Source organism: Gadus morhua, chromosome 6, assembly GCF_902167405.1.
Source record: "Gadus morhua chromosome 6, gadMor3.0, whole genome shotgun sequence".
NCBI lineage: Eukaryota > Metazoa > Chordata > Actinopteri > Gadiformes > Gadidae > Gadus > Gadus morhua.
In genome coordinates this window covers 15,534,604-15,562,103 of record NC_044053.1, presented here as the reverse complement: position 1 = coordinate 15,562,103, position 27,500 = coordinate 15,534,604, and the positions used below count along the sequence as shown (strand labels likewise).

General features: G+C 41.0%; 4 protein-coding genes across 22 annotated transcripts in view; 2 read left to right on the top strand and 2 right to left on the bottom strand.

The window, feature by feature from the left end:
- The window catches only part of cdc14b (cell division cycle 14B), an 11,706-nt gene extending 2,077 nt beyond the window's left edge, over positions 1–9,629 (top strand). For 2 of the 15 annotated variants that reach the window (XM_030359877.1, XM_030359883.1), the window contains exons 3-15: positions 1–9; positions 210–302; positions 433–509; positions 1,128–1,194; positions 1,288–1,350; positions 1,454–1,541; positions 1,765–1,995; positions 2,799–2,937; positions 3,119–3,287; positions 3,406–3,503; positions 6,569–6,616; positions 7,097–7,216; positions 7,379–9,629. The exon at positions 1–9 is cut by the window's left edge and continues 67 nt beyond it. In XM_030359877.1, the coding sequence (XP_030215737.1) occupies positions 1–9; positions 210–302; positions 433–509; positions 1,128–1,194; positions 1,288–1,350; positions 1,454–1,541; positions 1,765–1,995; positions 2,799–2,937; positions 3,119–3,287; positions 3,406–3,503; positions 6,569–6,616; positions 7,097–7,216; positions 7,379–7,577 (1,401 nt within the window). In that variant the 3' untranslated portion in view covers positions 7,578–9,629. The other 13 variants (XM_030359880.1, XR_003977206.1, XM_030359884.1 and 10 more) reach the window with 13 other exon arrangements.
- A 148-nt stretch (positions 9,630–9,777) lies between these two features.
- On the bottom strand, positions 9,778–14,232 carry LOC115546179 (intracellular hyaluronan-binding protein 4). Of its 4 annotated transcripts, XM_030359888.1 has the most exons (9): positions 13,945–14,232; positions 12,123–12,321; positions 11,790–11,964; positions 11,282–11,422; positions 11,122–11,193; positions 10,948–11,010; positions 10,631–10,802; positions 10,071–10,247; positions 9,778–9,997 (listed from the first exon to the last, which is right to left on the bottom strand). In XM_030359888.1, the coding sequence occupies exons 2-9, from the start codon at positions 12,313–12,315 to the stop codon at positions 9,932–9,934; spliced, it is 1,059 nt and encodes a 352-aa protein (XP_030215748.1). In that variant the 5' UTR covers positions 12,316–12,321; positions 13,945–14,232; the 3' UTR covers positions 9,778–9,931. The 4 variants fall into 4 exon arrangements, with proteins under 4 accessions (XP_030215748.1, XP_030215747.1, XP_030215749.1 ...); XM_030359887.1 differs by lacking the exon at positions 13,945–14,232 and having other exon boundaries at positions 12,123–12,605; XM_030359889.1 differs by lacking the exon at positions 13,945–14,232 and having other exon boundaries at positions 11,790–11,958; positions 12,123–12,604.
- A 34-nt stretch (positions 14,233–14,266) lies between these two features.
- znf367 (zinc finger protein 367) lies at positions 14,267–19,311 on the top strand. Its single transcript, XM_030359892.1, has 5 exons — positions 14,267–14,861; positions 16,007–16,157; positions 16,438–16,557; positions 16,829–16,967; positions 17,390–19,311. Exons 1-5 carry the CDS (start codon positions 14,583–14,585, stop codon positions 17,637–17,639), a joined length of 939 nt encoding a protein of 312 aa, XP_030215752.1. The 5' UTR covers positions 14,267–14,582; the 3' UTR covers positions 17,640–19,311.
- A 69-nt stretch (positions 19,312–19,380) lies between these two features.
- On the bottom strand, positions 19,381–24,788 carry slc35d2 (solute carrier family 35 member D2). Of its 2 annotated transcripts, none has more exons than XM_030359891.1 (12): positions 24,494–24,788; positions 24,367–24,400; positions 24,188–24,274; positions 24,013–24,080; positions 23,851–23,922; positions 23,556–23,624; positions 22,724–22,826; positions 21,787–21,879; positions 21,537–21,604; positions 19,992–20,070; positions 19,817–19,899; positions 19,381–19,600 (listed from the first exon to the last, which is right to left on the bottom strand). In XM_030359891.1, exons 1-12 carry the CDS (start codon positions 24,607–24,609, stop codon positions 19,471–19,473), a joined length of 1,002 nt encoding a protein of 333 aa, XP_030215751.1. In that variant the 5' UTR covers positions 24,610–24,788; the 3' UTR covers positions 19,381–19,470. The 2 variants fall into 2 exon arrangements, 1 of the variants encoding a protein (XP_030215751.1); XR_003977213.1 differs by having other exon boundaries at positions 19,386–19,600; positions 22,724–23,473; positions 24,494–24,616.
- Positions 24,789–27,500: the final 2,712 nt, after the last annotated feature.

Here is a 27,500-nt window from a genome sequence, read left to right as displayed (position 1 = left end):
AAGCTCAAGGTAACGACCTGCTCACTGAACCCCAACCTTGATCGGATATTGAAGAAATATCTAATTTTAACAATTGTTAAGAAAGTTGTATGCACCATTTCTATTTTTATTCTGTTTATTTTATATAATATTGATATAATTATTCTTTACAGACGCTTCCAGCATTGCAATTTTGACATTAATGCTCTTGTTTTACCCTATTGTGGCAGTCCATTACGCTCTGTAGGAAGAAGATTCTCTTCTATACCTGTGGAGACCATAAGAAGCAAGCCAATGCTGCTTACCTGATCGGCTCCTATGCTGTAAGTACATTCTAACTTCTGAGGAACTCCAACCCACCACTGGACTGGTCTCCCTAAGCAATAAACAAACAATAATTGAATTGGTCATGCTAACCTCATCCAAATGTGTGTGTCCTTGTTCTTCTTGAAGGTATTGCATCTTCACATGACCCCAGAGGAGGCATCCAGTTTACTTGTCTCCAAGAATTCAACATATCTTCCATTTAGGTAACCATATTACCTAAATGGAATATTATCATATTACCTGATGTTTAACTTTTTTATTTTGAAAACAACCCCAAAAATAATAATAATAATAATAATAATAATACAAATATATATACTGTATACAACTTATTGCATGCAATTGCTATAATGTCTGCCCGTATTGGCCAAAAACAAGGAAGGCAAACATAAAAAAAAAATCATGTTGATCACGTCCTTTTGCTCTTGTCGGTAGAATTCTGTACATGTCATCAGTTTAGCATGATAACATTTCCCACGGCCTTTTGGGTAAGGGACAGAGATTCAAGGTGTTGAAGCAAAATAGAACATCATAGTGCTGACTAAAGCAGCTCTGACCTATTTTACTGACAACAACGCAAAGAGAAGTCACCTTCTCTATGCCACTGTCTGTTTGTCAGGGGGCTAAAAACAAAGAAGCATGCCATTCTATTTCATTGTATTCAAATACATATATTATTCAAGATGTAGATGTATGACTATTGCTGAATGTTAGAGAAATGGGCGGTAGAGGTGTCGGTACAAATGCTGGATAGGATGTGACATTTTTAAAAGAAAGCTGGGAACATCATTAAAATGTTATATCGTCTTTACGTTTTTCAGAGATGCCTCATTTGGAACATGCTTGTACAATCTGAGCATTCTGGACTGCCTTCATGCCATCCAGAAGGTACCGCACCTAAAGTGTATCTACACAAATGATCTAAAGCACAAAGTCGCGTCTCCCCCACTTATCTGTAATGTCTTTTTATGAATGTGCTAGGCAGTGGAGTTTAGCTGGCTTGACTTCACCAACTTTGATGTGGAGGAGTATGAACATTACGAGGTAACCCGATATAACATATCCGCACAAATAATGAATAGAGTAGAGATATTACTAGAATCTTTGTTTTAATTTTTTTGGGAAAACCTTTCTTGGTCTGTTACAGAGAGCAGAAAATGGGGACTTTAACTGGATTATTCCAGGCAAGTTCCTCGCCTTCAGTGGGCCCCATCCGAAGAGCAAAATAGAGAACGGTGAGTCCAAACTGTGGGTGTCAAGCATTTTAGATGCATACAAATACCATGCTATCATTGTCCTTGACTATTGTTTCAGGTCTGAAATTAAATAAACTTATCAAATAAAAAACACTGATGTTAACTCCAGTGTTTAGAAAGTTCAAGTGGAAAACCAAAGATCTTTGGATAAAGTCTTATACTATTATTATTCATTCAATGCGAAACTGTCTTCTTGTTTCAGGATACCCGCTCCACGCCCCCGAAGCCTACTTCCCTTACTTCAGGAAGCACAACATTACCACTATCGTACGGCTCAACAAGAAGATGTACGACGCCAGGCGCTTCACCGACTCCGGCTTCGAGCACCACGACCTGTTCTTCGTGGACGGCAGCACGCCCACTGACGCCATCGTCAGGAAGTTCCTGAACATCTGTGAGAATGCAGAAGGCGCCATAGCTGTCCACTGCAAAGGTTAGGGAAATTAAATATGTATATTTCTTCAACTTTTTCTTTCTTTTTGTTTCATCCTTTCTTATTCAGCAATTATTTGCATTCAGCGATGTTCCAGCGATCTGTTTACAAAGGGATCATCAAATGTAATTCATTGTCCTCAAATGAGATTAGTTTAAAATTGTTTATGTCCGGATTTGCCTTTTCACAGGGCAAGTTAATTTCAGGCTCTATTGGTTGAAATCACAGTGTTTTTGTTAACTTGTTTTTTGCATTAACCGCCACTTACTGTATTGGAGAATGTGGAACAGGGTCTATTCTCTGTGCATTTTCCAGGACAATGACCTGCTCTATTCACACGTGGGCTACAATCTGACTTTGTACTAGGGAGCTGGCTGGGTAGAAGTCCGTTTTCTGAGTAGAAAAATGTCTGATCCGACTGTTTCAAACATTTGCCCTGCACAAACAGCTCCTTTGGTAATGTAAGTTCAGGGTTGCAGTGCATGAGGGGTTTAAGTAAAAATATATGTAAACATGAACAATCAAAAAATATTGAGTGTGAGGTGAAGTTTGACGGCTGTCACAAATGATCAAACTGTTTGCAAGCTAATTTCAAATTAACAATAAGAGAAAATGAGAAAAACTACAAATGTTCTACGGAAAGACCTGCTTCAATTTGCATTAATATTTACTTTGAGAAGGACAGGGGATGGAATCCGCACAATATCATAAGTTAAAACACGCGTACAGGGCAGGCACACACATGGTTTAATTAGTTTTGGGGCTACCTAACATCTAATGGACTGCATGATCCTGTGTTTCAGCTGGTCTGGGGCGTACGGGCACTCTGATCGCCTGCTACATGATGAAGCATTACCATCTTACAGCAGCGGAGGCCATCGCCTGGATACGGATCTGCCGCCCGGGGTCTGTTATTGGGCCCCAGCAGAACTATGTCGAAGAGTAAGTTCACACTAAAGAAGGAGGGCTCTTCATCTTCTATCCAAAATATTTTGACTATGTATGAGCTTAATACCAAGACCTCGGGTATTTTTTGGCAAGTGTGAGTGCCAATGAAATGCAGATTGTTTAGTGTTTGGGAAAACCCTTTGTGATGTTTAATGTCCTATTTTTCCCCCTTCAGTAAGCAGGCCGGCATGTGGACAGAAGGGGATGGCTTCAAGGAGAAGATGCTGGATGAGCAGGAGAACGGCAAGATGGCCGTCACCCGGATCCTATCTGGGGTGGATGACATCACCATCAACGGCAGCAACAATAAGAGAACGCCCAAAAATGAGCAGAAAATGGAACTGGTGAGTTTTGCAAAGATTATTCTTTGGGGAAAACTGGCAACTAGTTGTCAGTGAACTACTGTTATAGATGACTTCTTGGTTCACTACCTTTCATTCAAATCTACTTGATGACTTCCAGTATAACGATGAGGAGGAGAGGAATGGTGTGACACAAGGTGACAAACTGCGAGCACTGAAGAGCAAGAGGCAGTCTAGATCATCTACTGGTTCACTATCGTAAGTACCAAAGACTACAACTCCCATCGTTCACATGACATATTTCAAAAGTCCTCTTGAGAATTGGTCAACATTCACAATAGAGGCTATGTACTATTGTCTATAAATGAGTCATATTTATGAAATATTTTGCCGTATATTAAGTTCTCGTGGAGCACAATTCCAGTCCAAGCCTTCCTTGTCAGTGCATTTGGATGTTTGGAAATATCATTTATATATTTATTTCGTCCTGATTTGTTGGGACAGCTGTAAGCTGTACAAGAACAGCTTACTCAAACAAACCCGCCCAATTTCCCTGTTATTCATGATTGCTAAAAATAGACAAGTAGAGTCCTAAGTCCATGTACACTAGAACATGAATACTGGTCTGTAGTTGGAGGGAATCATGTGTGAGAGATGTCGACTCTATTTTATTTTGGCACAAACACACACAGGTAACCCAAAGTAGTTTGAGTCCATATTTGTGTTTTTAAAACGTTGTATGTAGGTCGAGATATGGACCAGGATCAATCCAAAGCAAAAAAGTAGTTTAGGGTTTGGTTTTCCTTGATAGATTCAGCAGTTATCATAACTTTTAATAACTATGAAACATTTGTACTATTTTGAAACAAAACGTATATTACCTTAAATATATGTATACTGCAACGATAAGGAATTATAATATAAACAGGCAGATTCCTTCGTCCAAAGAAATCACTAATAGTGGATTACAACACCGTGTGTGCATACTTGGCATTGACTGGCCCCGATGGAACTCAAACGACGGCAGTGTTAACGTCACTTTTAATGCCAATTGAGCTTCAGAGGATTACGGCACCACAATAGCGAACACAACAGTAATGTCTGTGTAGACCCATGAAGCACTTGACCTCTCCGCCAATGTACCCATACGGCTTTGGCTTTTGTCTCGTGGCAGGCAGATGGTAGTGTTCTGCTGCAGCCTCATGGGGGCGCTGTGGCCCGTGTGTTGCCTGCCGTTCAAAAGATAGCAGTGAGAGACAGAGGGAATGAGGGACATAACAGACAGACAGGCTGGATTGATGGATGGGAGGTTTTGTATGGCGCAGGTAAGTGTCACTTACCTTTGCTAACTGCCAGCCACTTCCCGTAGAAATAGTTTGCTATGCCGGCGGTATGGCTAATGACAAAAAAAAAAGTTTTGCCTTGCTGATCACTGCCATTGCTCAGCTAATCATGGTTCTACCTGATGGGAGGCCCTTGATTGGCTGAATCAGATGCCTGTCATGCTTGGCTGGCCATACTGACTGGGAACTACTACGTCTTAAAAGATTAATGTAAACGGTAAAGATTTCTTATAGAACTGACTGGTTGCGATGCTTACAGATTTTAAGCCATTGTGCCTTTTTGGTTTGTCCAAAATGGTACAAAGCAGTTGGCCATGAAATTCAGCGAATATTAGGTGTAAGGCTAGCCGCAATTTAATATTTTTTTTCCTCCTCTAAAATATTTTGATCTTTTGAATTCAGAAGTATTCTATACATTGAGTTCCTGTGCAGGTATATCGGGAAAGGATGCATTTGTATAATTTTGCCAGTGAACGTGTGGAACATTTGGGATATCAAGGCTGATCTTTACCACTTGGCTGCACTGTCTGTTTATCATGCACTCTGCTGGAGTGGATGCCAACGTGCAACGGGGATTAGAATGGGAGAACAACTGAATGTGTGTTTCTGTTTCCAATGCATGGCAACAAGCCTGAGACACCGGGACGTGCGTGCATGAGCATGCCCCTCTGTGTTTGATCGATGCATTAACACGCGTTTAAATCTGCAGAGTTCACTGTTCAACTGTCTGTTGTTGTTCTTTCATCGCTTGGAGGACTAGTGCAGCGTTTCCTTTAGCACTGTCCCAGTTTACCTGCCGAGTTCAGAATAGAATGAAAACAACTGCTGTATGTGTTCTGATATGACGGTACCAACCAACTATGCATGAAATGCAAAGAAAAACGTGTTGCTTGCAAGACTCCGCAGGAGGCACCAGAGCTTGTCCAGTTACAGTTAGAAGAAGCAAAGCAAAATAACAAAACCAAAAACTAAAGGCTCTCCGTCCTGCCCGGGCGCCCTTTGTCTCTCCTTCCCTCTCTTTTTTCCTTTTTTTGTCTTTTTCCTTTTGCTCCTTTTTTTTGGATTTGTCCCCCTTTCAGATGGCTGGTAGCCATGCTGCTCTTGTCCATGTCTAGCCTTGCCCTGTGGTGGATTGTGTATGGCTTCCCTTCTCCCCTCCTGCATTTCTGTATAGACGGGGGTTAGGATTTCTGTGAACTCTACTGCCCGCCCGCCTGAACCCAAAACCTTTGCCCTGCCCCTCCTTTCTGGACTCATAAGTAAGAATGCCGTAGGTGAGCCCCCCTTCATCTCTATCCCCCCTCCCCCAACCCAAAGTTATTTTATAATTAATATCAATTAAAAAAAAATCGAACTTTCTGCTTGATAAGTACATATGTACCGCAGTACATGAATGGAGCTGTTCTGCTGCGCTGTGTCTTTTAAGCTTGATTTATAGCAGTGTATTGTAGTGATTATTTTCTAACCCATGTTTAATGATCGGGAGTCAATCAGGGGTTTTCAATTTCCTTTATTAATGCATATGGTGGCAATGCAATATGCTCCCTTTTATTTATAAGGATTATCTGTTTGTGGGTTCATTTGTGTTGCTGGTTAAGATCTTCTACAGTCTTCACGTCTCATAGAACATGATGAAGTTTTGATATTTGATCATAGTAAAATTTGACCATTGGTCATGACATATCTCACCTCAAATGCTGGGCGGTTGCCTGTCACAAAATCCAGGCTTGCTGTAATAACTATATAGATTCCGATAATCACGTGAGTGGCTGTCTATGGCCTAAACTGCAAGAAAGACCCGACTGCATTGCAAAGGAGCAAATGAAACCGTCTTAAACCGTCTGCTTTCTGCATATTTGATTCTTGGGTAATGTAGTTTTTGTTCACTTCATCCTTGTGTCCCATCATGATTTACACTCATCGTCTAACCAGGAGTCTGCAAAGTCTATTGCTTGAATGTTTTACTGCTTGTGTTCACAGGCAAGGAGAAAACAAGATTCACACCAGGTCATCCTCCCTCTCTCCAAGGTACTGTGCTGCTACCTCTCACTGAGGGGGTTCATTGGTTTTATTTGGAAAATGGAGGCTCTGTATTTAGCTTTCACTTGAGGAATCGGCTTTAGTCCGGTGGTTTACAACCTTTTTTGGCTTTCGATAGCATTTTGAAAGCATCTGCATCGAGCCATGTTAAGTGATTATTGAAAGACTGCGTAAGCCACATAGTTTCTCATGAACCATGTGTCATTTTCTTGCCACTGACTTCAAATATAGTTAAGGTAGTGCAAACACAGGGTTTTGCGAAGTCATCAAAGTTCTGTAGACATAAAGACCGCCATGTCATGAATGTGCATGGAAACTATGATCCTTCCCCTTTCTCAATGATAGTTTTCAAATGTTTTGCTGTTAAGCTTTGGTGTAGCTGTAGGTGGAGTGTGATAAATTTTACAACATCAATAGTCATCTCCATTAACTCTTGAGATGGGATGCCTGTCTTATACTCCTCTTCAGCCGGTGCATCCTGCAGTCTAGCAGCTACAAGGCCAGTGTTAACGCCCCTACTCTGGCTAGCCAATCGGACAGCAGGAAAAGAACCAGAACCTCCCTGCCAGCCAATGGAGTAGCAAACAGGTCAGCACCACTTGTTGACAAACTTTTGTCATGTTCAAATTGAAGTTGTCTTTGTGATATAGAACCGTAGTATTTTTAAAGTACAAGTGACCAAGAAGCTAAAGCCACTCGTGGAGTCATCAGAAAACAAGACATTAACTCCTTCCCCCTTCTCTCTGGCAGCTCCCTGTGCCACAGCAGACTAGCCAGGTCCCTAGGCAACTTGCATGTTCAGACTGGCGACAGAGACCTGCTCTGCTTTGAGCCATGCGGTAAACCTAGAGAAACCAACTGTTCCACGGCCAACAGGGGCACTCTGACCAACCTTAACACGGCAAAGGCCCATCACAACCAGGCAAGCTCTCCACAGGCCTATTCATAAGAGATCATGACCCTTTGACTTCATCTCTTCGCAGCAGATGACGTTTTTTGGATGTGCTGGGATGGATCGAATCTCTTGGGAGTTTATTTTTGAGTTTTTTAACCCTCTGTTTTTAACAGCTATGGACAGACACGCTTTGCGGCCCAAGAGTTCTTGCTTTTACAAATCTGTCATATGTTTGTTTTGTGCATCCAAGCCTTCTTGGCCTCTGCTTTTTCATCTCTCTACACTAAAGACAGTTGGCCAGTCAGGACTACTTGCACTAATGCTGTCCATTTTAACTTAAAGCCAGCGGTGAGGAGCCTCTTGTACTTTCCTGTTATAGGGCTTGTACATCGTGACAACGACCGCCTCCATTTTGGAAGCATAGGAGCATTATGTTGCTAATAATGTTTTTTGGTCATTGTTTACTAATCCTTCCATTGATAAAACTGTGATCAGTCCTCATAGAATGTTTTTTAGTTGTATTATCTGCTACATTTAATTGATTGTACGCTCACTAATTTGTATTTTAGATTTGGATAACACAACTAAAGAAGGGGTTGTATGGCCTTCAGTAAACTAAAAAAAAATAGATTTTGAGCAACAAAACGTATAATTTTACTTTCCATGACAAAGCATACAAAAAAAATGTTGAGCCTTTTTTAACAGTTTTTTGAAAATCATGAATATATTTATTTAGCTACATGGCTCAGAAATGCAATTTTAACTATGTAGCACAAGAACGGTTAAAGGACCACAGATTTTATCATATGAGCCACATGATGGCCCAGTTCTTGAGCTCGACCCTAGAGGCACTATCTACAACATTCCGAACACTATCATCCTCCTTCCCTGCCGTCCTTTCCTCTGTTCTCAGGACTGTGTTGTGCTTATCCTGCGCTTTCTTCCCGTGTACTACTGGCTATAGCTTCTCTGGACACTAGTACTGCTTTCCTGCTCCCTCTCCTAATATGAAACCCTTCTCTTCCTTTGTTTCCCACTTCTAACAGATGCACTGTGGACAGAGGATGTAAAGCTCGCTACTCTATGCAACCGATGCGCTTTTCCAGACTCTGGTATCCATGTCTTTTCTCTTCTTTCCCCCCTAAATCATTTATCAAACAAATCTCTGTATTGACTATCTTTGTTTCCTCATTTTCATGCTTTAGTTAAAGCAGAGCGGTGTCTACAAAGATCTAACATTTTCACCCAATACCCGCCATAATTTAATATTTGGGGAGCAACATTAACGATTTTGTTTAACACAATGGAGGCTTGGGATTTTCAAGGCTGCTGCTAACCATATCGCACTAGTTAGCTAGTATCTATATAGATATTTTTGTTTTCATGCATTTTAAATGTGTGGATTTCTGTTAACTGAATTTGTGTTTCTTATATTTTGGCAGTCACTCCGTACCCAAAGCTAGAGCCCCTCTACTGCGATGAGCCTGGGATCTGAATAGCATGAGGATTGTGTTTTAAAGACTGACCTTAGCGGTCAAATCTTTTTTTTCGCTTTTAAATGTTTTTAAAGTACAGTGCATTTTGTTATAAAGGAACCATGCAAAATGGTCCAGTCTGGCTTCAATGTTTGTGTGACATGCTCTCATATAAACTAGTTAAATTGCAATTCTGTAAAGCACTTGGTTCATCATGAAACTTTTTCATAAAGCATAATCATAGAATTGTCACATTAAAGCATGCATTAGTATCGTAAGGTTTACCACGCGAGACTGGCATGTGAATATGTCAACCTGGGTGTTTACTTTTAAACAAGCAGTAAAAGTAGATATTCCAGTTTTGAAGAACAGTATACCAATGGCAGTGCATCCTGCAGAGTTCATGCACATACAGGGTGTTTGTATAAGTCAAGTATTGTGTGCATCAGTCAAGTTCATGTATTACAGTAATGTAAATAAGAAATCATTTGATATACTGAGAACGTCTATTTTGTAAATATTTTGTACGGTTTGATTCATTAGAAGTAGAGGAACCAAGCCCTCATGGGGTCCAAACAAGTAATGCTTGGTTAAAACTGGCTTTTTAAATAAACCCAATACTCTACCCGTGTTCCAGCTTCATCATTGGCTGCATATCAGTTGACTTTCCCTGCTTTTATCAAGTTCATAAAAGTGCATATTGCAAAAACAGATCATGTAAACTTGATCCCACTTATCTAGGCACATTTGCACCACCATAGGAAAACACTCACCAAATATAATTTGCAGATGTTTTATTCTCCAGGAGTCAGTAACAAGCAACATGAACCCCAAACCATGGAACAGCAGAACACAACGGTGAATAAATAGTGTTGGCTCAAGTGCATCCCATTTTCACCAGTGGGCAATGGAAGTGACAATCAACGGCCCTTATTATTTTCCAGCCGACAGTGCTGGGAAATCCTCTGGATCATCTGGGTTTGGAGCCAGGATGTCGACCTGAAAATAGATGCACATGTCATTCTTAATGGGTAACCGGGTTGACTTTATGTGCGTGATTAACTGCACCTACCCTCTCAAATTTGGGAGCGACAACCTCTGGGGTACCCGCTATGGCACCCCGTCTGCCCCGGCCTCGCCCTCCCCGGGCGGGACGTCCAAGACTCCCGAAGTTTATGTCCAGGCGCGAAGTGATGTCATTTACAGACCTGCGCAGGAAGTGGTCTTCCATGTCCTCCTCTTTGATGTCCTGTGAACGAAAGTGGAGCAAACTGCTGAACATAGGCAGGTGAAAAATGGTTTTACGCATCAATACAAAAAAAAAAAAGGCTCAAAAGACCAAAATTCTGGTTCATAAGTGAAGTTGAGGGGTTTGGAAAACATTCAATAGTCTAGCGCCACACACTAGTGCATTCCAGTGGCAATACGTTATGGTCAATTTCTAACACTATTAAATTATAACCATCCAATCTTAAGAATGACATCTTCAGAATATTCAGCTGATTGAAACTCATCGAGATGCCATACAATAAGATGAACAGCATCAGGCATCCCAGCCCTTCATTGAGTGCCAGTAGTGATATGCAAATCGTGGCCACCAGCCGGCGCCACCGAGTCCATACATGTACTGACCTCACGCAGATTGGACTCGTGAATCACCCTGGCCTTGGACGGCACCTCGGTGTCTGCCTTGCGGAGGTTCAGCTCCGACTTGGGGCGGCTGGACTCCTGCAGTGCCCTCCACTCGTCCAGGCTCATCTCTATGGCCACCTGGACCACCACCTCGCCTTCCAGGTCTGTTCCTCTATCACAAAATGCAAGTAGAAAATAAGACACAAAACGCCACATATTAACCGTCAACTAGCAATGTCGTGGACGTTGTAGCTAAACTGGAGGCATGGAAAACTAGTGCTTCATGGTAAATAACTTTTGCTGCTGGTATAACATACTGTTCTTCATCCTCCACTGGGGCCTGGGACTCAGGGTTGACTGCGGCTGTCACATCCATATCACTGAAAAACCAAAATGTCGTTATTCATCTCTGAAAGTCTCCAAAATATAAATAAAGGGGGGGGGGGGGGGGGGTTCAATTTCTATAAGGAGTCGTTAAGGGTTCAAGTCACCCAATAGTGTCCTGAACGGTGCCCCAGTTCCACGATCCTCTGCCACCCCTCTTCTCATCAGGACACATGCCTCTGCAACACAGCGTCAAGTTAAAAACAATATTGACATGATATGATTGATTAAGCACAACGGTTGTTCAAGTAGAACCGGTGCCATTACGTTCCGCTCTGCCGCTCATATTCCCTCTTGCCACGGGGATTAAAGTTCTCCAAGTTCCTGGGATAGCCGGCTCCCCTTCCTCCTCGACCACCCCTGAAGCTTCCTTGGACCCTGGGGTCAACCTCGCTGTTAAAGGAGGACCTGGGGACCACATTTGAAGATGAGCTCACAGGAGTGCTAAACAATGCATTGAGGGAAGTTATGAGCACATCGATGTAAATATATATGCATGTTGTGAAGTATTTAGCTCATCCATTTTAAGTTTTTGTTGTGCGAATGCATCACAAAGAGTGACGAGGCACCAGCGCTACTGGAAACGTGCTAATTGACAACCTTGTGAAAATTACATCTTGGCACCTCATTGACAACCCCACACTGCTTTGGAAATCGAAGGGCTTTCCTCAGTGTGCCATAGGCTCAATCATGATTGCGTCAACTCATTCAGTGATGGTTACTTATTGAAATGAAATAGATAGTCTCTATAAGCTCTTTCATATTTGTTAAATACCTGGAGATATAGTTTTCCTGGTAGTACTGTTCTGGCTCATACGGTCGCTCCTCAAACGCATTCCTTCTTGGGGCCCTTTGACCCTCCACTGCTCCGCCTCGGCTCTCACTGGACATGGGCTCCCGTGTTGGGGGCTTTTTCACTGCACATCGGGGCACACAGAAAATACCTGAACCTCATGAAGAGAGGAAACAGGGGAACTATAGTTTTTTTATTGATAAAGACCATTTTCAGTACCTCAAAGTGCGCAAAAATAAATAGAAACGTCCACTTCACCCTGCTTTACGTGGCCATGTCTAATGCCAAATAGCCTACTACAAGTCGTCAGCATACCCATAGGAGGAGCAGGTTGCTCGTCGACTCCCGCGCGTCTCTCCTTCTGAGATTCCTTGTGGCCAGGCTTCTTCTTTTTCTTTGATTTCTCCGTGCTCTCCGCCATGCTGAGCAGGTCGAAGGGGTCAGCATCGTCGTCCAAGAGCTCCCCGAATCGGTTTGCCACGACACAGCCATAGGCGTCCGGCAACATTGTGGCCTAAGTAAAATAAACCAAGTTAAACTGTTTCTAGTTGTCACACACAGAACATAACCTACACGACAGTTTCGAATTTCGGGAGATTCCTCTTTGCCCCGTTACAATGCAAACACCCAGACTGGACTGGATGTGGCTGAATAGCTATCGAGTCATTAAGTGGCTGCACGTGCGAAATCGTGGCTGCCCCCTGCGCTAATCAACTAGAGATGCCACGCCTCCTGCGCTCATCAACATCCATCTGACAAAGTGAGAAAGTTGGCTTAGTTTCTTTCTGAAAGAAATACATTGCGTGGGCAGTGCAGCCATACTTCCGGCCTTTTCGCGTCTCTGAAGAGCCAGCTCGTCAAATACACCGCGCTCAACTTTACCAACGACTGTATGGGCTGTAGTAAGCCAATCAAACGGTGCATTAAATCGAAAAACGCTTGATTGACTCCGGGCACAATCATACAAAAACAAAGTATTTTTTCAATAGACCATCTGGGTACAAAAAGTATCGATGCATATCGTTTGACCGGAGAAGTCCCGATGCCTCTTGATACTGGGTTGTTTTGGTCGATATCTTAGGTTACCGATACCCAGCCCAATCTGTTATGCCTTCTATCTAGAGCCTACCCAAAGAGATTTTTGTTTCAGTTAAAATCTAGCTAAGTTTAACACATAAGAGATGACTTATGTTAGCCTTCTAACCCTTTTCAGCGCGTCCTCACGAGGACTTCTCGCTTAGATTGTGAATTTAATTCATGTTTGGATAATAATGGCACCATTTTTTGGAGAAATACAATTATTGAAAGTGGCCCCATCTAGGGGGCATAGCGATAATCGGTTGAAAAAAGTGGGGCCTATATTAAATAGCCTACTTCTACCTTCAGAGCTAGAGAACAAGGCAAACGGTTCTCCTTAATAATTGGGAAGATGTAGCCTCTTTAATAAATAGCAGATTTTTGGGGATTTGAATATAAACTTATAATTGAGATATTCACAGTTTGAATGTCAGGGATCAAACTTGAAAAATAGTTCTCAAATATTTAAAGGATCTTCACCCTGGCTGAGTGTCTTCCCAGGCATGAATCATGTCTTGAGAGGACACTGCCTCTACAAATATGACTATAGTGTTGGAATATCCCTTATGAATGACACAGTCATGACCTCAATAGGATATTACACATAGGCTACATTCAAATATTTTCTATAATATATGTACATAGGCCTTTATTTAGATAAATACCGAAACGAATCAAGCCAAGCTAGTTACAAATAGCCTGCACAGTCAACCATATCAACCATTTGTCTTCACTCTTGTCTTTCATTAACATTTTATTAAAGTCAGTTGTTTCCAGATCATTAGGCCTTTGCGGTCTCTTAACACATCATGTCGAATGTATTCAAATATGATATTTCGGGATATTATTATGATAACGTATAAAATGGTTTGTAAAATATTACATATTCATGTCATATTCATATGAAATTAACACAATCAGCTATATTTACACAAAACATTAAATATCAAAAATCACTTAAGCCCTTGTCGACTCTGTCACACACAGTGCACCCTTTGTCTCAGCATCTTTCCTGGCAACATTGCATAACTTTGGCGCCACTGAGTCAGTGTTTCCTTACCCTTTAAATCGACCCAAAATGTAATAACATAAACAGACGTTGCAGCGCGGGAAAGGACATCTGCTCTAGGAAAGTAAAGTTACCCGCCCTTTCTTTTCATTGGCGACATGGCTGCAAGACATACGCGCTATTGGACAGTGCACGAAGGCGCGTAACGAATGTTCAAAGCTCAAGCTCTTGGGCGGAACGCATCCACCAATCACGACCTCCAGTGCGCTTCGGCGCATGTCATTGGCTGCAATCCGCTCCGGTGGGCTTGCTTGTTCTCCTACTGCTCCTGTAATAGGTTATTTCCGACACATGTGGCACCATCCCGTTAACGGATTTGTCGGTGAACTACAACTAGTCGGGCGCGATTTGCAACGCGGGACACAGACATTTCCGAGGATTCACATACTTCATGCAACCGCCTCGAGAGTAGAAATATCGAGGTATAGTTTCGTATATTCATATGTTTCATAGCAGTTAAGTGGAACTGCTTGCTATTCTGCTGCGTTGGAAATGACCGGGTTATTTACTCCCGGCTGAAATACATACTTTGCGTTTGGGACCATATGTGTTGCAGCTCGACTTTTGAGCGGGTTTTTGCCATTCAGTTGACACTTCGATTTTAAGGAGTTTTTTTCTATACACCAGCGATGGCAGAGAATAAGCACCCGCACGTTGTTTTTTGCAACGACTCGCCTAAAAGAGTTTTGGTGTCCGTCATCAAGACCACCCCGATCAAGCCCAGGCAGACAGAGGCCCTGATGCCGACAAGTCCTGGATTCAGCGACTTCATGGTCTACCCCTGGAAGTGGGGAGAAAATGCCCACAATGTATCGCTTAGCCCTGGATCAATGAATGGAGCTTCGTCCCCAACTGGTACTACAACAGCCAGTGAAGCTGACCTTACGTCCTCTCCCGACCAGATGAAGGTACGTCCTTACAACCATAACTCTCTTATTTCAGAACTCTACACATTTGTTTGTAATATTCCACATCAAATAGTGATGCATGTGTCCATTCAGAGTTAAATGCGTTGACATCACAAAAATACCCAGAGTACTACTAATAAGTAATGTTATACCTATTACTGCATAATAACTATTGGATAATAGGGCTGAATACTTTATGCTCTATGTAATACATACTCCAGCCTAAATTGTATACATGTATTCAACATCATATATCAACGTGGCAGTTTCAAACATCCATACATAAGCAAATGTATGCATGAAGTTCATTTTTACAAGGTGTCTTTAAAGATCAGCGCCCGCGCAATTGGGTGTGTCTGGATTTTAAACCCCACATACTTCCTGGTCGGCAGCAGCTGCTCATATGTGACGTCTGGTTCGCGCGCCAAAATATGACCGGAAATGCAGAACTCATGTAGACATGTGTTCCTCTGTAATGTTGCACATCATGTAATGTGTCGTGCACTATTCACCACTGAAGCCCAGTGTATGACATTATTGACACGTTTAGATATTGATCCAATATAATATGCATAATGTATTGGTTGCCTATAAGCCCTATAATACATTGCTTTAGCAACGCCGTTATCTGGCAGTTCAATAATAAAATAATAAACTGATTCCCAATAATCCATAAAAAGTGAGATTATCTGTCAATATGTAAATAGCATTCATTTATCACTGGCAGCACAAAGACACATTGTTTCCCTTCTACTGTTCATCTTCTCTTATCGGAAGACATGCAAGTTGAATGATTATAAACTAGCAGTAAAACAATAGCAATAAAGTTCAAAGACATGTTTGATCATCATAAAATCTTCCCAAGAACTAGTGTTATAATAACAACTATCGTCCCGTTCATGTACGGAACGATAGTATGTATGTGCTACGATCATAGAACTAGAGTTAAAATAACATAACTGTCGTCTTATTTCAAGTACGGCTTCAATCATACAACCGGACCTGTAATAACATACCGATGGTTCTATTTCATGAGGGCTACGGCTACAGTCATAGAACTAGAGTCATAATATCATAACCATTTATCTTTTAAATGTGTCATGGAACTAGACCTTTAATAACACAAGTGATTCCTTCCCTCCCAGGATGGTATCCGGCGCGGCAGGCCACGTGCCGACACGGTCCAGGAGCTGATCACCGAGGGGGAGACCTCCTCCAGCCATATCCGCTGTAACATCTGCAACCGGGTTTTCCCCAGGGAAAAGTCCCTGCAGGCCCACAAGAGAACACACACAGGTGAGCAGCGTGGGAGCTCTTTTGGGATTTGCATGATTATTTGCATTCAAGGTGTACGTTGCGAGTTTGATTCTGCCCCACCCATTGAGCTGATGGCGGTGGAGACGTAGGACTCCGCTGAACTACATTCCCAATTGACAAGTTAATAAGAGAGAAGCATTTAACGAAATAACAGTTGAGTGTAGATAGTTATTGGGTTTTCTTCAGTACTACAGGGAAGCCTGTTGAAGCTATTTTAAAGTTCAGAATGTATCCACTGAAGACCTGTTTGTTTCCTCAGGTGAGAGGCCATACCTGTGTGATTACCCCAACTGTGGGAAGGCGTTTGTCCAGAGTGGTCAGCTGAAGACCCACCAGCGACTGCATACGGGCGAAAAGCCGTTTGCCTGTTCAGAGAAAGGTTAGCCTGCTGGATCCATGGCCGTGCCATCACACCTCAGAATTCCTAATAGGAGATAGATTTATGCACAACGCATTTATTTATTTACTGCTAGGTTTAGCTTTTATAAAACTACATACAGGATTACTATGTGTATATAGTTATTGTAACCATCTTTAAGTAAAGCATTGTCAGTCATATCATATTTCACATGTGATTGAAACATACATGCTATAAATTTGAATTTGAATTAATATCCTAGCATTAATATGAATAATATTTCCTTTGCCAGGATGTGGAAATCGTTTTACACACGCCAACCGCCACTGCCCTAAGCACCCTTTCAGCCGGCTGAAGAGAGAGGAGGCGAAGGAATGCCTGGGCAAGGGTCAGTCCGTAGACAACAAGGCTGTGGCAGAGTGGCTGGCCAAGTGAGTCCAACTCCTATTGCTGTTCATACTGCTAGTCAGTATAGTGCTGCATCTAATACACCGCAGGAAATCCTTGATGGGGAAAGGTTTCTTGGAATTAGGCTAAAATTCAGCATTTCTGGTAATGGAAAAAAGGAAACAGCTTCCACTGTCGAGTTCAAACTCTCGGGTTACATGCATTGATTAACATTACAGGCTGTATTGCAAAAGAAAAGTCAGGGGGGTTCAAAGGGTATTTCTGCCATTGATAACCAAATCCACATGTTAGTGCCTGTTCCTTGGCAGTGGGTCATAGCTTTGCAAGGCCACCACTAGATGGCGTCGGTGTTACCTTCCCTCCCTGAAGCGTAGCGGTGGGAAAGGGAACCACATGAATGCACATCCACTAACCTGGTCCGCTCTGCTCCGTCGATGGGTTGCAGGTACTGGCGGACCCGCGAGCAGCGAGCCCACACTGGGTCCCCCGGGGGCCCCAAGGGGAAGGGCCAGGCCGCCGAGGACCAGGAGCAGCAGGACCCCATGGAATTTGGCGACTCCGACGAGGAGGAAATGGCGGAGGAGGAGAAGCCCGGAGGTCACGGAGGAGCCGCCAAGCGTTGTCTCCAGGAGCAACGCGAGCGCCTCCACGGCGCACTCGCTCTCATTGAGCTGGCCAACAACCTCTCGGCATGAGCGCTCACCTGGGCGTCTCTCTCTCGCTCGACCCGGGCCCCCGTCTCCCCCCCCCCCCCTCCTGGTCCTCTCCCGTAGTCCCGTTCTGCCTTCCTGTATAGTAGGTGCAGTAGGAACCGCCGACGTGCCAGTACAGGTCTTCTATGTTGGGTCAAAGCAGACGTGGGGGGGGGAGGGAAAGAAGAAGAAGAAGAAGTGAACAGGCCTCTTTTATAGTCTGTCTGAATAGACGATCACGTTTCTCCTCATTCTCGGCACAACACCAGGAGGAAACAAGCTAAAGCACCTTATTCAGCTTTGATTTTCTATTATTTTTAAGATAATTTTAGGCTGCTATGATTGTAGGTTTGATGATATGAAGAATGTTTTTGTCTTCTGACCTCTCTATAAGGGAAAGAGGGAGTACAATTATGTTTTTGTTTTGTTTGCACTTTGGTAACGAGTTATTTTTTATAAGTATATTGTGTTTGTTAGGCGGGTGTGTGTGTCTGCGTGTGTGTATGCTTTAAGGTCAGATGGACAGAACGGTAATAGGGTGTGGTCAGATAAAAGATTTTGCAGTTATATCCTTAATCTTTATCCAAAACTTTGTCAAATGGCTTCTGGATCTGCCTCGTTCATCTCCAGCATTGAGGATACAGTGCTGCTGCTACTGATGACGTTGAGTGTGTGTGTGTATATATTTATATATAACAAGGAAGAGTTTTGTACCTTGGTTTGCAGCATCATTGTTTTCTCTTCAAGAAATAACCGGTGTGGGGCGGATGAATGATTGCTGATCATGAGCAAATTAAGACTTAAAGCAGCCATTGTTTGTGAATGAGAGGATAACATTTCAAGCCTTATCAAAAGCTCTTACCAGGTAGATTTTCAAATGTTAAAGAAAACTACATTTTTTGAAATGTTATATCACCTCGACAACTGCAACTTAAGAAATTCTAATATATATAGATGACCTTAGCACTGAGACCAGGTGGTCTGTAAAAAAAAAATAAAAAAATTCTATAAACCATTTGGAGAGTTGCAAGTCATGCAATCTATGGATCAAGCTTGAAATGAAACACATTTGGCTAATCATCAGGCAAGTCGTGACAAATAACATTTGTCATAAACCGATTTGTGGAGCACTCTGGTGTTTTGAGACTTGTGAACAACACTACATTTTCTGGCACTGTATGAGGCCTCATAATTGGCCAAGTATTCTAGTAGTGTTTTCTTCTTGATCATCAATTTTCAAACATATTTGATTATGAACACAAGTCCCGAATATTTTGATTTGATAAAATTAAATTGAATAGTTGATAATCAAAACACCTAATAATTACTATTACTCAAAATGTTTTATACGATGGAATTATTCTAACCTATAGATTATTATGTTGTGTGAGGAACCTGGCATATGATATATACATGTATATATACATGTATATATATATACACCATGTTAGAAAATAGAGTGTACACAATATAAAGAGCTCTAAAGTTGACACTTAGAACATTATTAACATCGGGTTTTTCCTTTCTGAATGTATCATTAACATTTGTACATGTTTGGCATATAAAGAGAGTGAAACTGCTTGCTTGGTAGAAATGTTGTAACACGAAGCAAAACTTCTAACAAGCTGTCCACACTGTTTGTGCAAGGTCTTCAATAAACAAAGAAGTCATATGACTTTGTCTCAGAAGAAAAGTAATTTTCAATGATTGATAGTGGAAAATATGTTTAAAATGGGGAATGGCATAAAGAAAGATTTATGTAAATTGTTTATTTTATAAAATAAATAACAAACAGGAAAGTCTTATATTTTCTTCCATTGAGCACAGTGGAAGGTTATTTATCCCCTACTTTGGAAGACAACGTCAAAGTATCTTCAAGGAGAATGCTCTGCTGTTTTTCTGGATCTTCGGTCTGCGCTGTCTTGTAGAAGGTAAAGTAGGAATACACCAGTCCGCCCGACATACTGCAGGCAAAAGAGAAACTTGTATACAGGACTTCAAATGTGAACAAAGCTTTTACATTTTGTTTAGTAAAAAACTGAACAATTCAACCACTATCTTATAATTGAGAGAAAAAAAACTCCATTGTGCACCATGTGGACCTTTTGAAGCTGGGAGATAGTGTTTTTGATCTTAGTTTGAGTAAAGTATTAACTGGAATTGAAAAAATAGAGTTATACCATATACTTAGACCCAGGAAGTTTGGCCAGGAGAACAGGTAGTCACCACCGACGAACATTCCAATGTAGGCTACTGCAACATTCTGAGGAGACATTTAACATGTATGTTCATCCAACTTTTTGAATACGGCTTGATGTGACTTGTAGATAGGCTACTATCTTTATTTTATCATACCTTTATTGCTCCCACTACTGTTGTAGTAAGCGCTGAGTTATAGTGGCTGCAGAGAACTATGGAATACATAAGAACAAAGCTGGGGGAGCACAGCAGGTATTAAAACACGCATTATTTAACACAGAGAAGAGTACATGCATTACTTTTGATGATAATTGTAGCAAGCAGTTGTTTTATCAACAGATTATTTTCAAAACAAGTGTAATCAAATATAGGGGATATCTGCATGCACATTTTAAGAGAAAAAGTACAAAATCCCCACTGTAATCATGTAATGGTGTTTTTCTATTACAGTTTTTCTCAATTGCTTTGGTACATTTCTCAGATCAGATTTGAAATTCTCAAAACTACCTGTTCAGTCTTCACATCATTGTGTCAGTTGTGCACATTAAAAAAGCAGTTTCTCATTTCTTTGAACAAGTTGCAAATCCTTTGGTGCATTCATTCAAATGATTATGTATGATTCTCTGCTCTTTCCTACATTATCAATTGCTCATGTCATGTTGATCAAAATGTATTGTAATGGGTCTCTATTGAATAGTCTCACCCCCACAACAATTAGGCCTTGGTTCATTGCATAAGTAATTACATGCAAAATGGTTGAACAAGTTGTCATAATATGTCAGCCATATTTCTATACATTTCCATTAGACTTTTTTTTAAAAAAATCTGTCCTGAATTGGTAAATTGCTACCAGGTGATTCTTGACTTTCTCTAAAGAAGGGAAATGTGTGAAGTGTTAGATCAACCAACGATCAACCAGTTTACTGAAATAGCTCAAAGGTGCATCTCGTGAACCATGAACTGACAAGTATATAGTTGGAGCACAGCACAATGTTACGTTGTCTGACAATGGAAGGACAAGGAATTGGAAGGGGTCAACAGCCAGAGAGAAGAAGAAGAGGAAGAGGAGTGAGGCTGCGTGAGAATGAGAATTTGTGGCCCAACAGACAGGAATGTCAGGAGGTATAGGAAGGCTACACTGTAATTCCTACAGCAATGAATGTACAGTTTACCCTAAGGGGATTGTCCTATGTTCACATTTCTAGCAATGACAGTCTGACAGTCTGTCAACAAATTACAGTACAAACAGTTAAAGCATAAATGTGAATCTTGTCCAGTCTCTTGCAATCAATCTCCCCCATACACTAAGGTGTAACTTACAATTTACAGTAATTGTCTTCAAAACTTTAGCCATAGTTTACATCAGAACATCCCTCCAAAGTACACTGTTATATTGATACCATGACTGAGCAATTTGACTGTCTTTTCCGTACACAATGACACAAGGACTTGTCATTCTGATGGCACTGACATGTTCCTTGACACAGATATTTACTTTTGAGAGATGAACTAAGGATTAGTGGCTTTTGCACTGGCTTTTGCAGGTAATCCATGGTGTTTGGCTATTTGTACGAATTGTTTGGAGAAATGCATTTACTGTTTTGCAAATGTTGAGGATGATTCGACAAATTTACCAAATCGACTGAGAAAAACTGTAACCGCATAGACATTGTACAGAAAAAAAAAAAATCATGAGCATACCCCATTATGCAGGTCAGAAGGAAACAAATAGTGAAAGTGGGGTTCCCCCAATTTTCAAAGGCTATTGCCTGTGGAACCAATTTAAGAATTATTAATTGTTATTAATAAATCACTTTTCAAGTGAATTAACAAACTGCAAAGTAGATACAACCAGAAAAATCATGGTCACTATTAACCACATAATCATATAATCACTATTCAGTTAATTGATGGGTCTTTTATAGGGATTCACAGTGATGTCAATTTTTACCTTGTTTAAATCCCCTGTTAGAACACTTGCCAAGATTGTAGGGATGACGATGATCACCGCATTGTAATACAACACACCGTATTTCCCAAGACCCTTTGAAGTGGAAAATAGACACATAGAAAATGCTTACAATAAAATGTAATTTTTGAAAAAAACGTTCTCTTATTGCATGATGTACCTAATTGTAGTGAAATGTGCATTGGAATCTATGGGACCTTGGCTATTGTATTATTGAAAAGGTCCATATTAAGCACAACTCCCATCACATAGACTTACATTTCTTAACTTTAACAGGGTGTGTTAAATAGCATAATAAAACCCCAAAATGTAATTATATATATATATATATATATATATATATATATATATCAAAGAGGGGTACTAACACCCACTAAGACCCACACGTGTTGTGTGAGGGGAAGGGATTTGGCAGGGATTTGCCCACCAAAATTTTAAACTGCCATCCCCCAGAACCAAAGAACAAGGTAGAAAATTTAGAAAAGTCACAGCGAATAGATAGCATGGCTGATTCAAAGCCCATTACTCATTTTGAAAATGCTCTCCCCCTGTCCCCAAACGATAACACAAAGAACCAACAAATAACTGAAACATTTCTAGATTCAGCTATGATAAACGGGCCTAACAAGAAGTTATTTTTCTCTTGCTGTTCATACTATTTTGCTGCCTGGTTGCACGGCAAGTGTTTATGTTTAACCCTTAGTCAAAATCTATCTCTATCTATCTCTCGCTTGTGCTCTCTTACTGCCATCCACTACCATTATGCACCGTTTCCCTCAATCAAATTCCACCCCTTAACCCTCCGATCTACGTGGCTCATCTACAAGCACAGATTCATCATCCCCGCAACCCCCACCCACCCCCCCAAGCAGAGCAGGGTGGTTTCGGACCTGAATAGAAGGGCTAAACAGAAGCTTACATCGCTGCCCAGCTTCTTCTTGGTGTAGACATTGTTGGCAGCTGTGAAGAAGTCATTGAGGAGGATGAAGGTGTAGGCCTCTATATCGAAGGCCAGGTCAGAGCTACATGGAAAACATAGAAGATTTACGTTTGATGGAGTTGAAATAACAACACTTTTGAGTTATTAATATTGGGCAGCAGGAAAAGTGGAGTGGCAATAGGGTGAACAACTTCAAGCCCAAATGTGAGCGGGTTCCATTCGCAATGTCCATAGCCTAACTAGGCATCTTTGAGCAAGATGGCCTCACCGGCTCATTAATGAAATGTATCTGATGCCAAGTCACTTTGGATGAACGTCAGCTAAAGGACAAAATAGTAATTAATAGTAATAATAACATCCAGCATGGCTCATTATACCTGGGTGTCACTTTCTACCAAATAAATAATACATTAGGCCTATCTGACCCAGTCTTAGCTACAATAGATGATATTCATATTGCATACACAGAGCTGTAAGATGCAAATATCCACATACTGATGAGAAAGATTGCTATCATACAAAATAACCATAAACACACTCTCTAGTTAAGTAGTAATAAATGTAAATGTGGGCTGCATGTGGTGGCTTGTTTCCGGTGTGACACTGACGGAAGTATGGCAGTTGCTCTGCCACATTTAAACTCAGTCACACAAGACACAGGTAGGAGTTGCCAACCAAAGTGTGCTGGGAGACTTGGCCAAATTCTATGGCCAGAGCAGGTGATGAATTCTGCAATGTAAGAGCTTATTGGGTTAGTTTATTGAGTTAATTGATCATTCCAGTTGAGCATCCATGCTATCATAACACACACCTGGCAGCAATCAAGGTACCGACAACTATAGCCACCACACTGTAGACCAGGTTCTGAGAAAAGGTTTTTCTGAAAGACATAAAACAACAAACTTTCACTGGAAATGAAAGCCAATGCAGAACAACACCATTACCCCCTCAAAGTCTCACTACTTCCCAGAACATTTCTCTTCATTGTTCAAGTAGCCTTTTCAATCCAAAATGACATATTCTTATCGACCTGCTCTCCATTGTTACTCTTTGTCTTTGAATAAAACAGGATGAAATCAATTGAACATTTATTGAAGAATACACACCTTAATACAAACACTTCCATTATCATCGTTATTAAGATGGTGAATTTTCGTAACACTGTAAACATGGGTAAGCTGTAAAGAAAACAAGAGATTTGTAAACATGGGACAAAAATACAACACAAACCAAGCAAGATTTTTGAACAGAAGACAAGGATGTCAAACCTTAATTTTTTTGTGCTTGCGAGTCCTGTTATGTGGTTTCCAACATACAGTAAAGGGAGAGGGAAAATCTATCACCAAAATTAATCAAAAGTTAGTATTCCAGCAAAATACAACTTTAACAGTCCTTTAATTTGAAATATAGCATATCTACTTCTGATAAATAAAGATATCTTACTTTAATAAAAACACTTCGGTCAAATTCCTGAAAATGAACAGTTTGGTTCATTTTTGCAGCATACAGGATTACAATAGTGGTGATCATCTAGGAGGATTACATGAGTTATTACAATGACCATCATTCAGCCAGTGGATAGGAATAAAAAAGCCAACCAAATAGACCCATAGGCTACATACCTGACCAATTGCAAGACAGATGTATGAAGGAAATCTAGAAAGTGCGTGCAATTAAATAAACATTTGATGTCACAAAAAGTTATATATCAACAAATGCCACAATCATTTGCATTAACGCGCCACCTACCTGAAGTTCGTGAGAACAATTTTGTTTACTACTGTGATCAAAAACGAACTACAAGCGTAAAACGCGGCAGATGACATTTTAAGGAGTGCAGAATGCTCCGTTTCGAAAGCGGCCATATTCGACGTTATGCCATATACAAAGACCTGACCGCTTGGTTCACTTATGTGGTGTGTAGTATTTGTTTCCCCCTGACTTCCTGGTAGTGCAATGCTGGACTTTCCAGTATTTCCAGATCTTCAAGATCCTTTGCTCTGGGCGGTGCTTAGATGCATAATATGTTTGTAGTGTGTGTAGTGTGTGTAGTGTGTGTAGTGTGTGTAGTGTGTGTAGGGTGTGTAGTGCGTGTGCGCGTGTGTCTGTGAGGGGCGGATAGTTGAGAACCGCTGATACATATCCACTAGAGTGCTATTGCATTTAATTTAATGTAATAATTACATATAATGAGTGCTGCATGCAGCGCTCAACTATTGTTCTTCATAAGTTTTATTCTTCCTTACTTTCTTTCTTTATTATACTCTTATTATCGCCTTCCTAAATTTTTCACCTAGAGACTCCATTCAAATTTTAAGTTCAGAATAGCTTGGAATCGCGCGCATCTTTTCATATTTTTTTTAATATTTAATACTTTTTAAGATATTCTACATCCTCATCCTCATCCTCATCGTCATCCGCTTATCCGGGGTCGGGTCGCGGGGGGAGCAGCTCAAGATATTCTACATTTAAAATATTATCAATTTTCAACGGTTTATCTTCGTTCAAACCATTTAACAAATCTGCACACTTGTATCTTCCATAATATCCAAACGTAATTTCGATATAATTTAAACTTTATTCAGAATCACAGGCTTCGTTTTCAGTTGGTCTCTGTACATTGACGCTGAAGCGTGATGACGTTCAGCAGTGTTGCCAGATTGGGCTGTTTTTCCCGCCAGATTGAGCTACTTTTGGAGGACGTTCAAGCAGTGTTGCCAGATTGGGCGGTTTCGGCTCGCTGTTCCCTTAAAGACACACACACACACACACACACACACACACACACACACACACACACACACACACACACACACACACACACACACACACGCACACACGCACGCACGCACACACACACACACACACACACACACACACCACACACACACACACACACACACACACACACACACACACACACACACACCACACACACACACACACACACACACACACACGCACGCACACACACGCACACACACACACACACACACACACACGCACACACACACACACACACACACACAAACAGTACAGGGCAATACATTTGACACTTCAAATTCTTCAGTTCAATTCATTTTACATTTCTGCATTTTTAGCAATGCTTTTCGCTTTTCATTCATTCACTTTATTTGTTTCCAACCATTTACTTTTTCTTAAATGGTGTGCATGTTTCCCATTTTTGGTCCATTTAGCCATTTTTTTTGATCCATTTAGACTTTTGAACTTTTGTTCCAATCCCTTCACTTGATTTAAGCCATTTAACGTTTCTTTATGTCTTAATCTATGTGGCTTGCTTTATTAAAAAATATTTTCAACCTCCCTTTGTACTAAAGCACTCACCGCATTTCCTGCAGGAAATGCATTTTCTAGTTTAATTTGATCTAGGCCTATCCGTCTATCAATCAATCAATCAATCAATCAATCAATCAATCAATCAATCAATCAATCAATCAATCGAGCAAGCTTCATCTCTATCTATCTATCTATCTATCTATCTATATATATATATATCTTTCTATCTATAAATATAAAAATCTGTCTATTACAAATTCAACTTTAAAAAAAAAAATATATATATATTCCCATTTTGGTTGCATTGAAATAACGTATCTGGATTTGAATTTCAACGTAATCAACGTCCCCACTTGAAGTTTTTGACGTTGAATCTTTGATTTTGAATTTTAAACATTGAAAAATAAAGCTGAATAGGAGTTCAATTCAAATCCAAATACGTTATTTCAATGCATAAATATTCAGTGCTTAGAGTTCAATGGCTTTTTATTTTCAAAATCCGATGGCACAGATTTACTCCCATAGAAGTGACTCAAACATTTTGTGGTTAAGAGGGCGTATCGGTTTCCACCATTGGTTTCTACAGGAAAAAATCTGTGTGGGGGTGGGGGAATCTAGAGCGGTATGGAAGCGCGCAATAATTACAGAATAGAGAATTTAGTCAGCATTTCAGATTGCTCAGAATTCTCTGACACTGCAAATTAAAGCGCTACCACTATCGAACTACTTTCAGCGTGACTGGAGAGAACTTCCTTAAACTAACCTTTAATGCTAGATTTGCATGAAGGCTATTGTGTGAATTAGTTTGGTTCTCTTTCATGGAAGCCGGAAGTGGGAGATTCCTGGGGCTTGCCCCATGAATTCAACAAATGCACACGCTCACACGCCACAATTCGTATTCCTCACGCAGAGAAATTACCAGGATAGCGCCCACCAATTTGGGCCGCTATTTAAAGGCCCACTATGCAACTTTTAATTAACTGGTTGAGAGTTATTCTGATGGTTCTGCAACCATTTCTGGGTCGTTTGCTGGGTGTGTCATTGCCCCATGTCACCTCTCCAAGGAAAAAGCGCATGTGCAACTTGCTCTGTTCGGACCTACACAATCCGGATGTGACGCAGCGGAAGTATCCAATCGCGCCTCGAAAATGTAGTCAGATTGTAGTTTCGAAAATGCTTTACGGCACAGACACACACCCAAACATGGCACCGGCTAGATATAAACAGCCAGTTGCGAGGCAATTGTTGCATTCATCATGGATCAATCGACTGATAAGGGACCCAAGAGGCGACTGTCGGTGGAACAAAAGAAGAATGGACCAGAAAAGAGATCAGACATGAGTGAAAGGGGAACTATGCAACTTTTTTGGCTTGATTTACCTTAATATAACAGGCTAAGAGTCATTGCGATGGTTCTATTATACATTTTTGTTCGATTATTCGTTGTTCCGACTCCCCC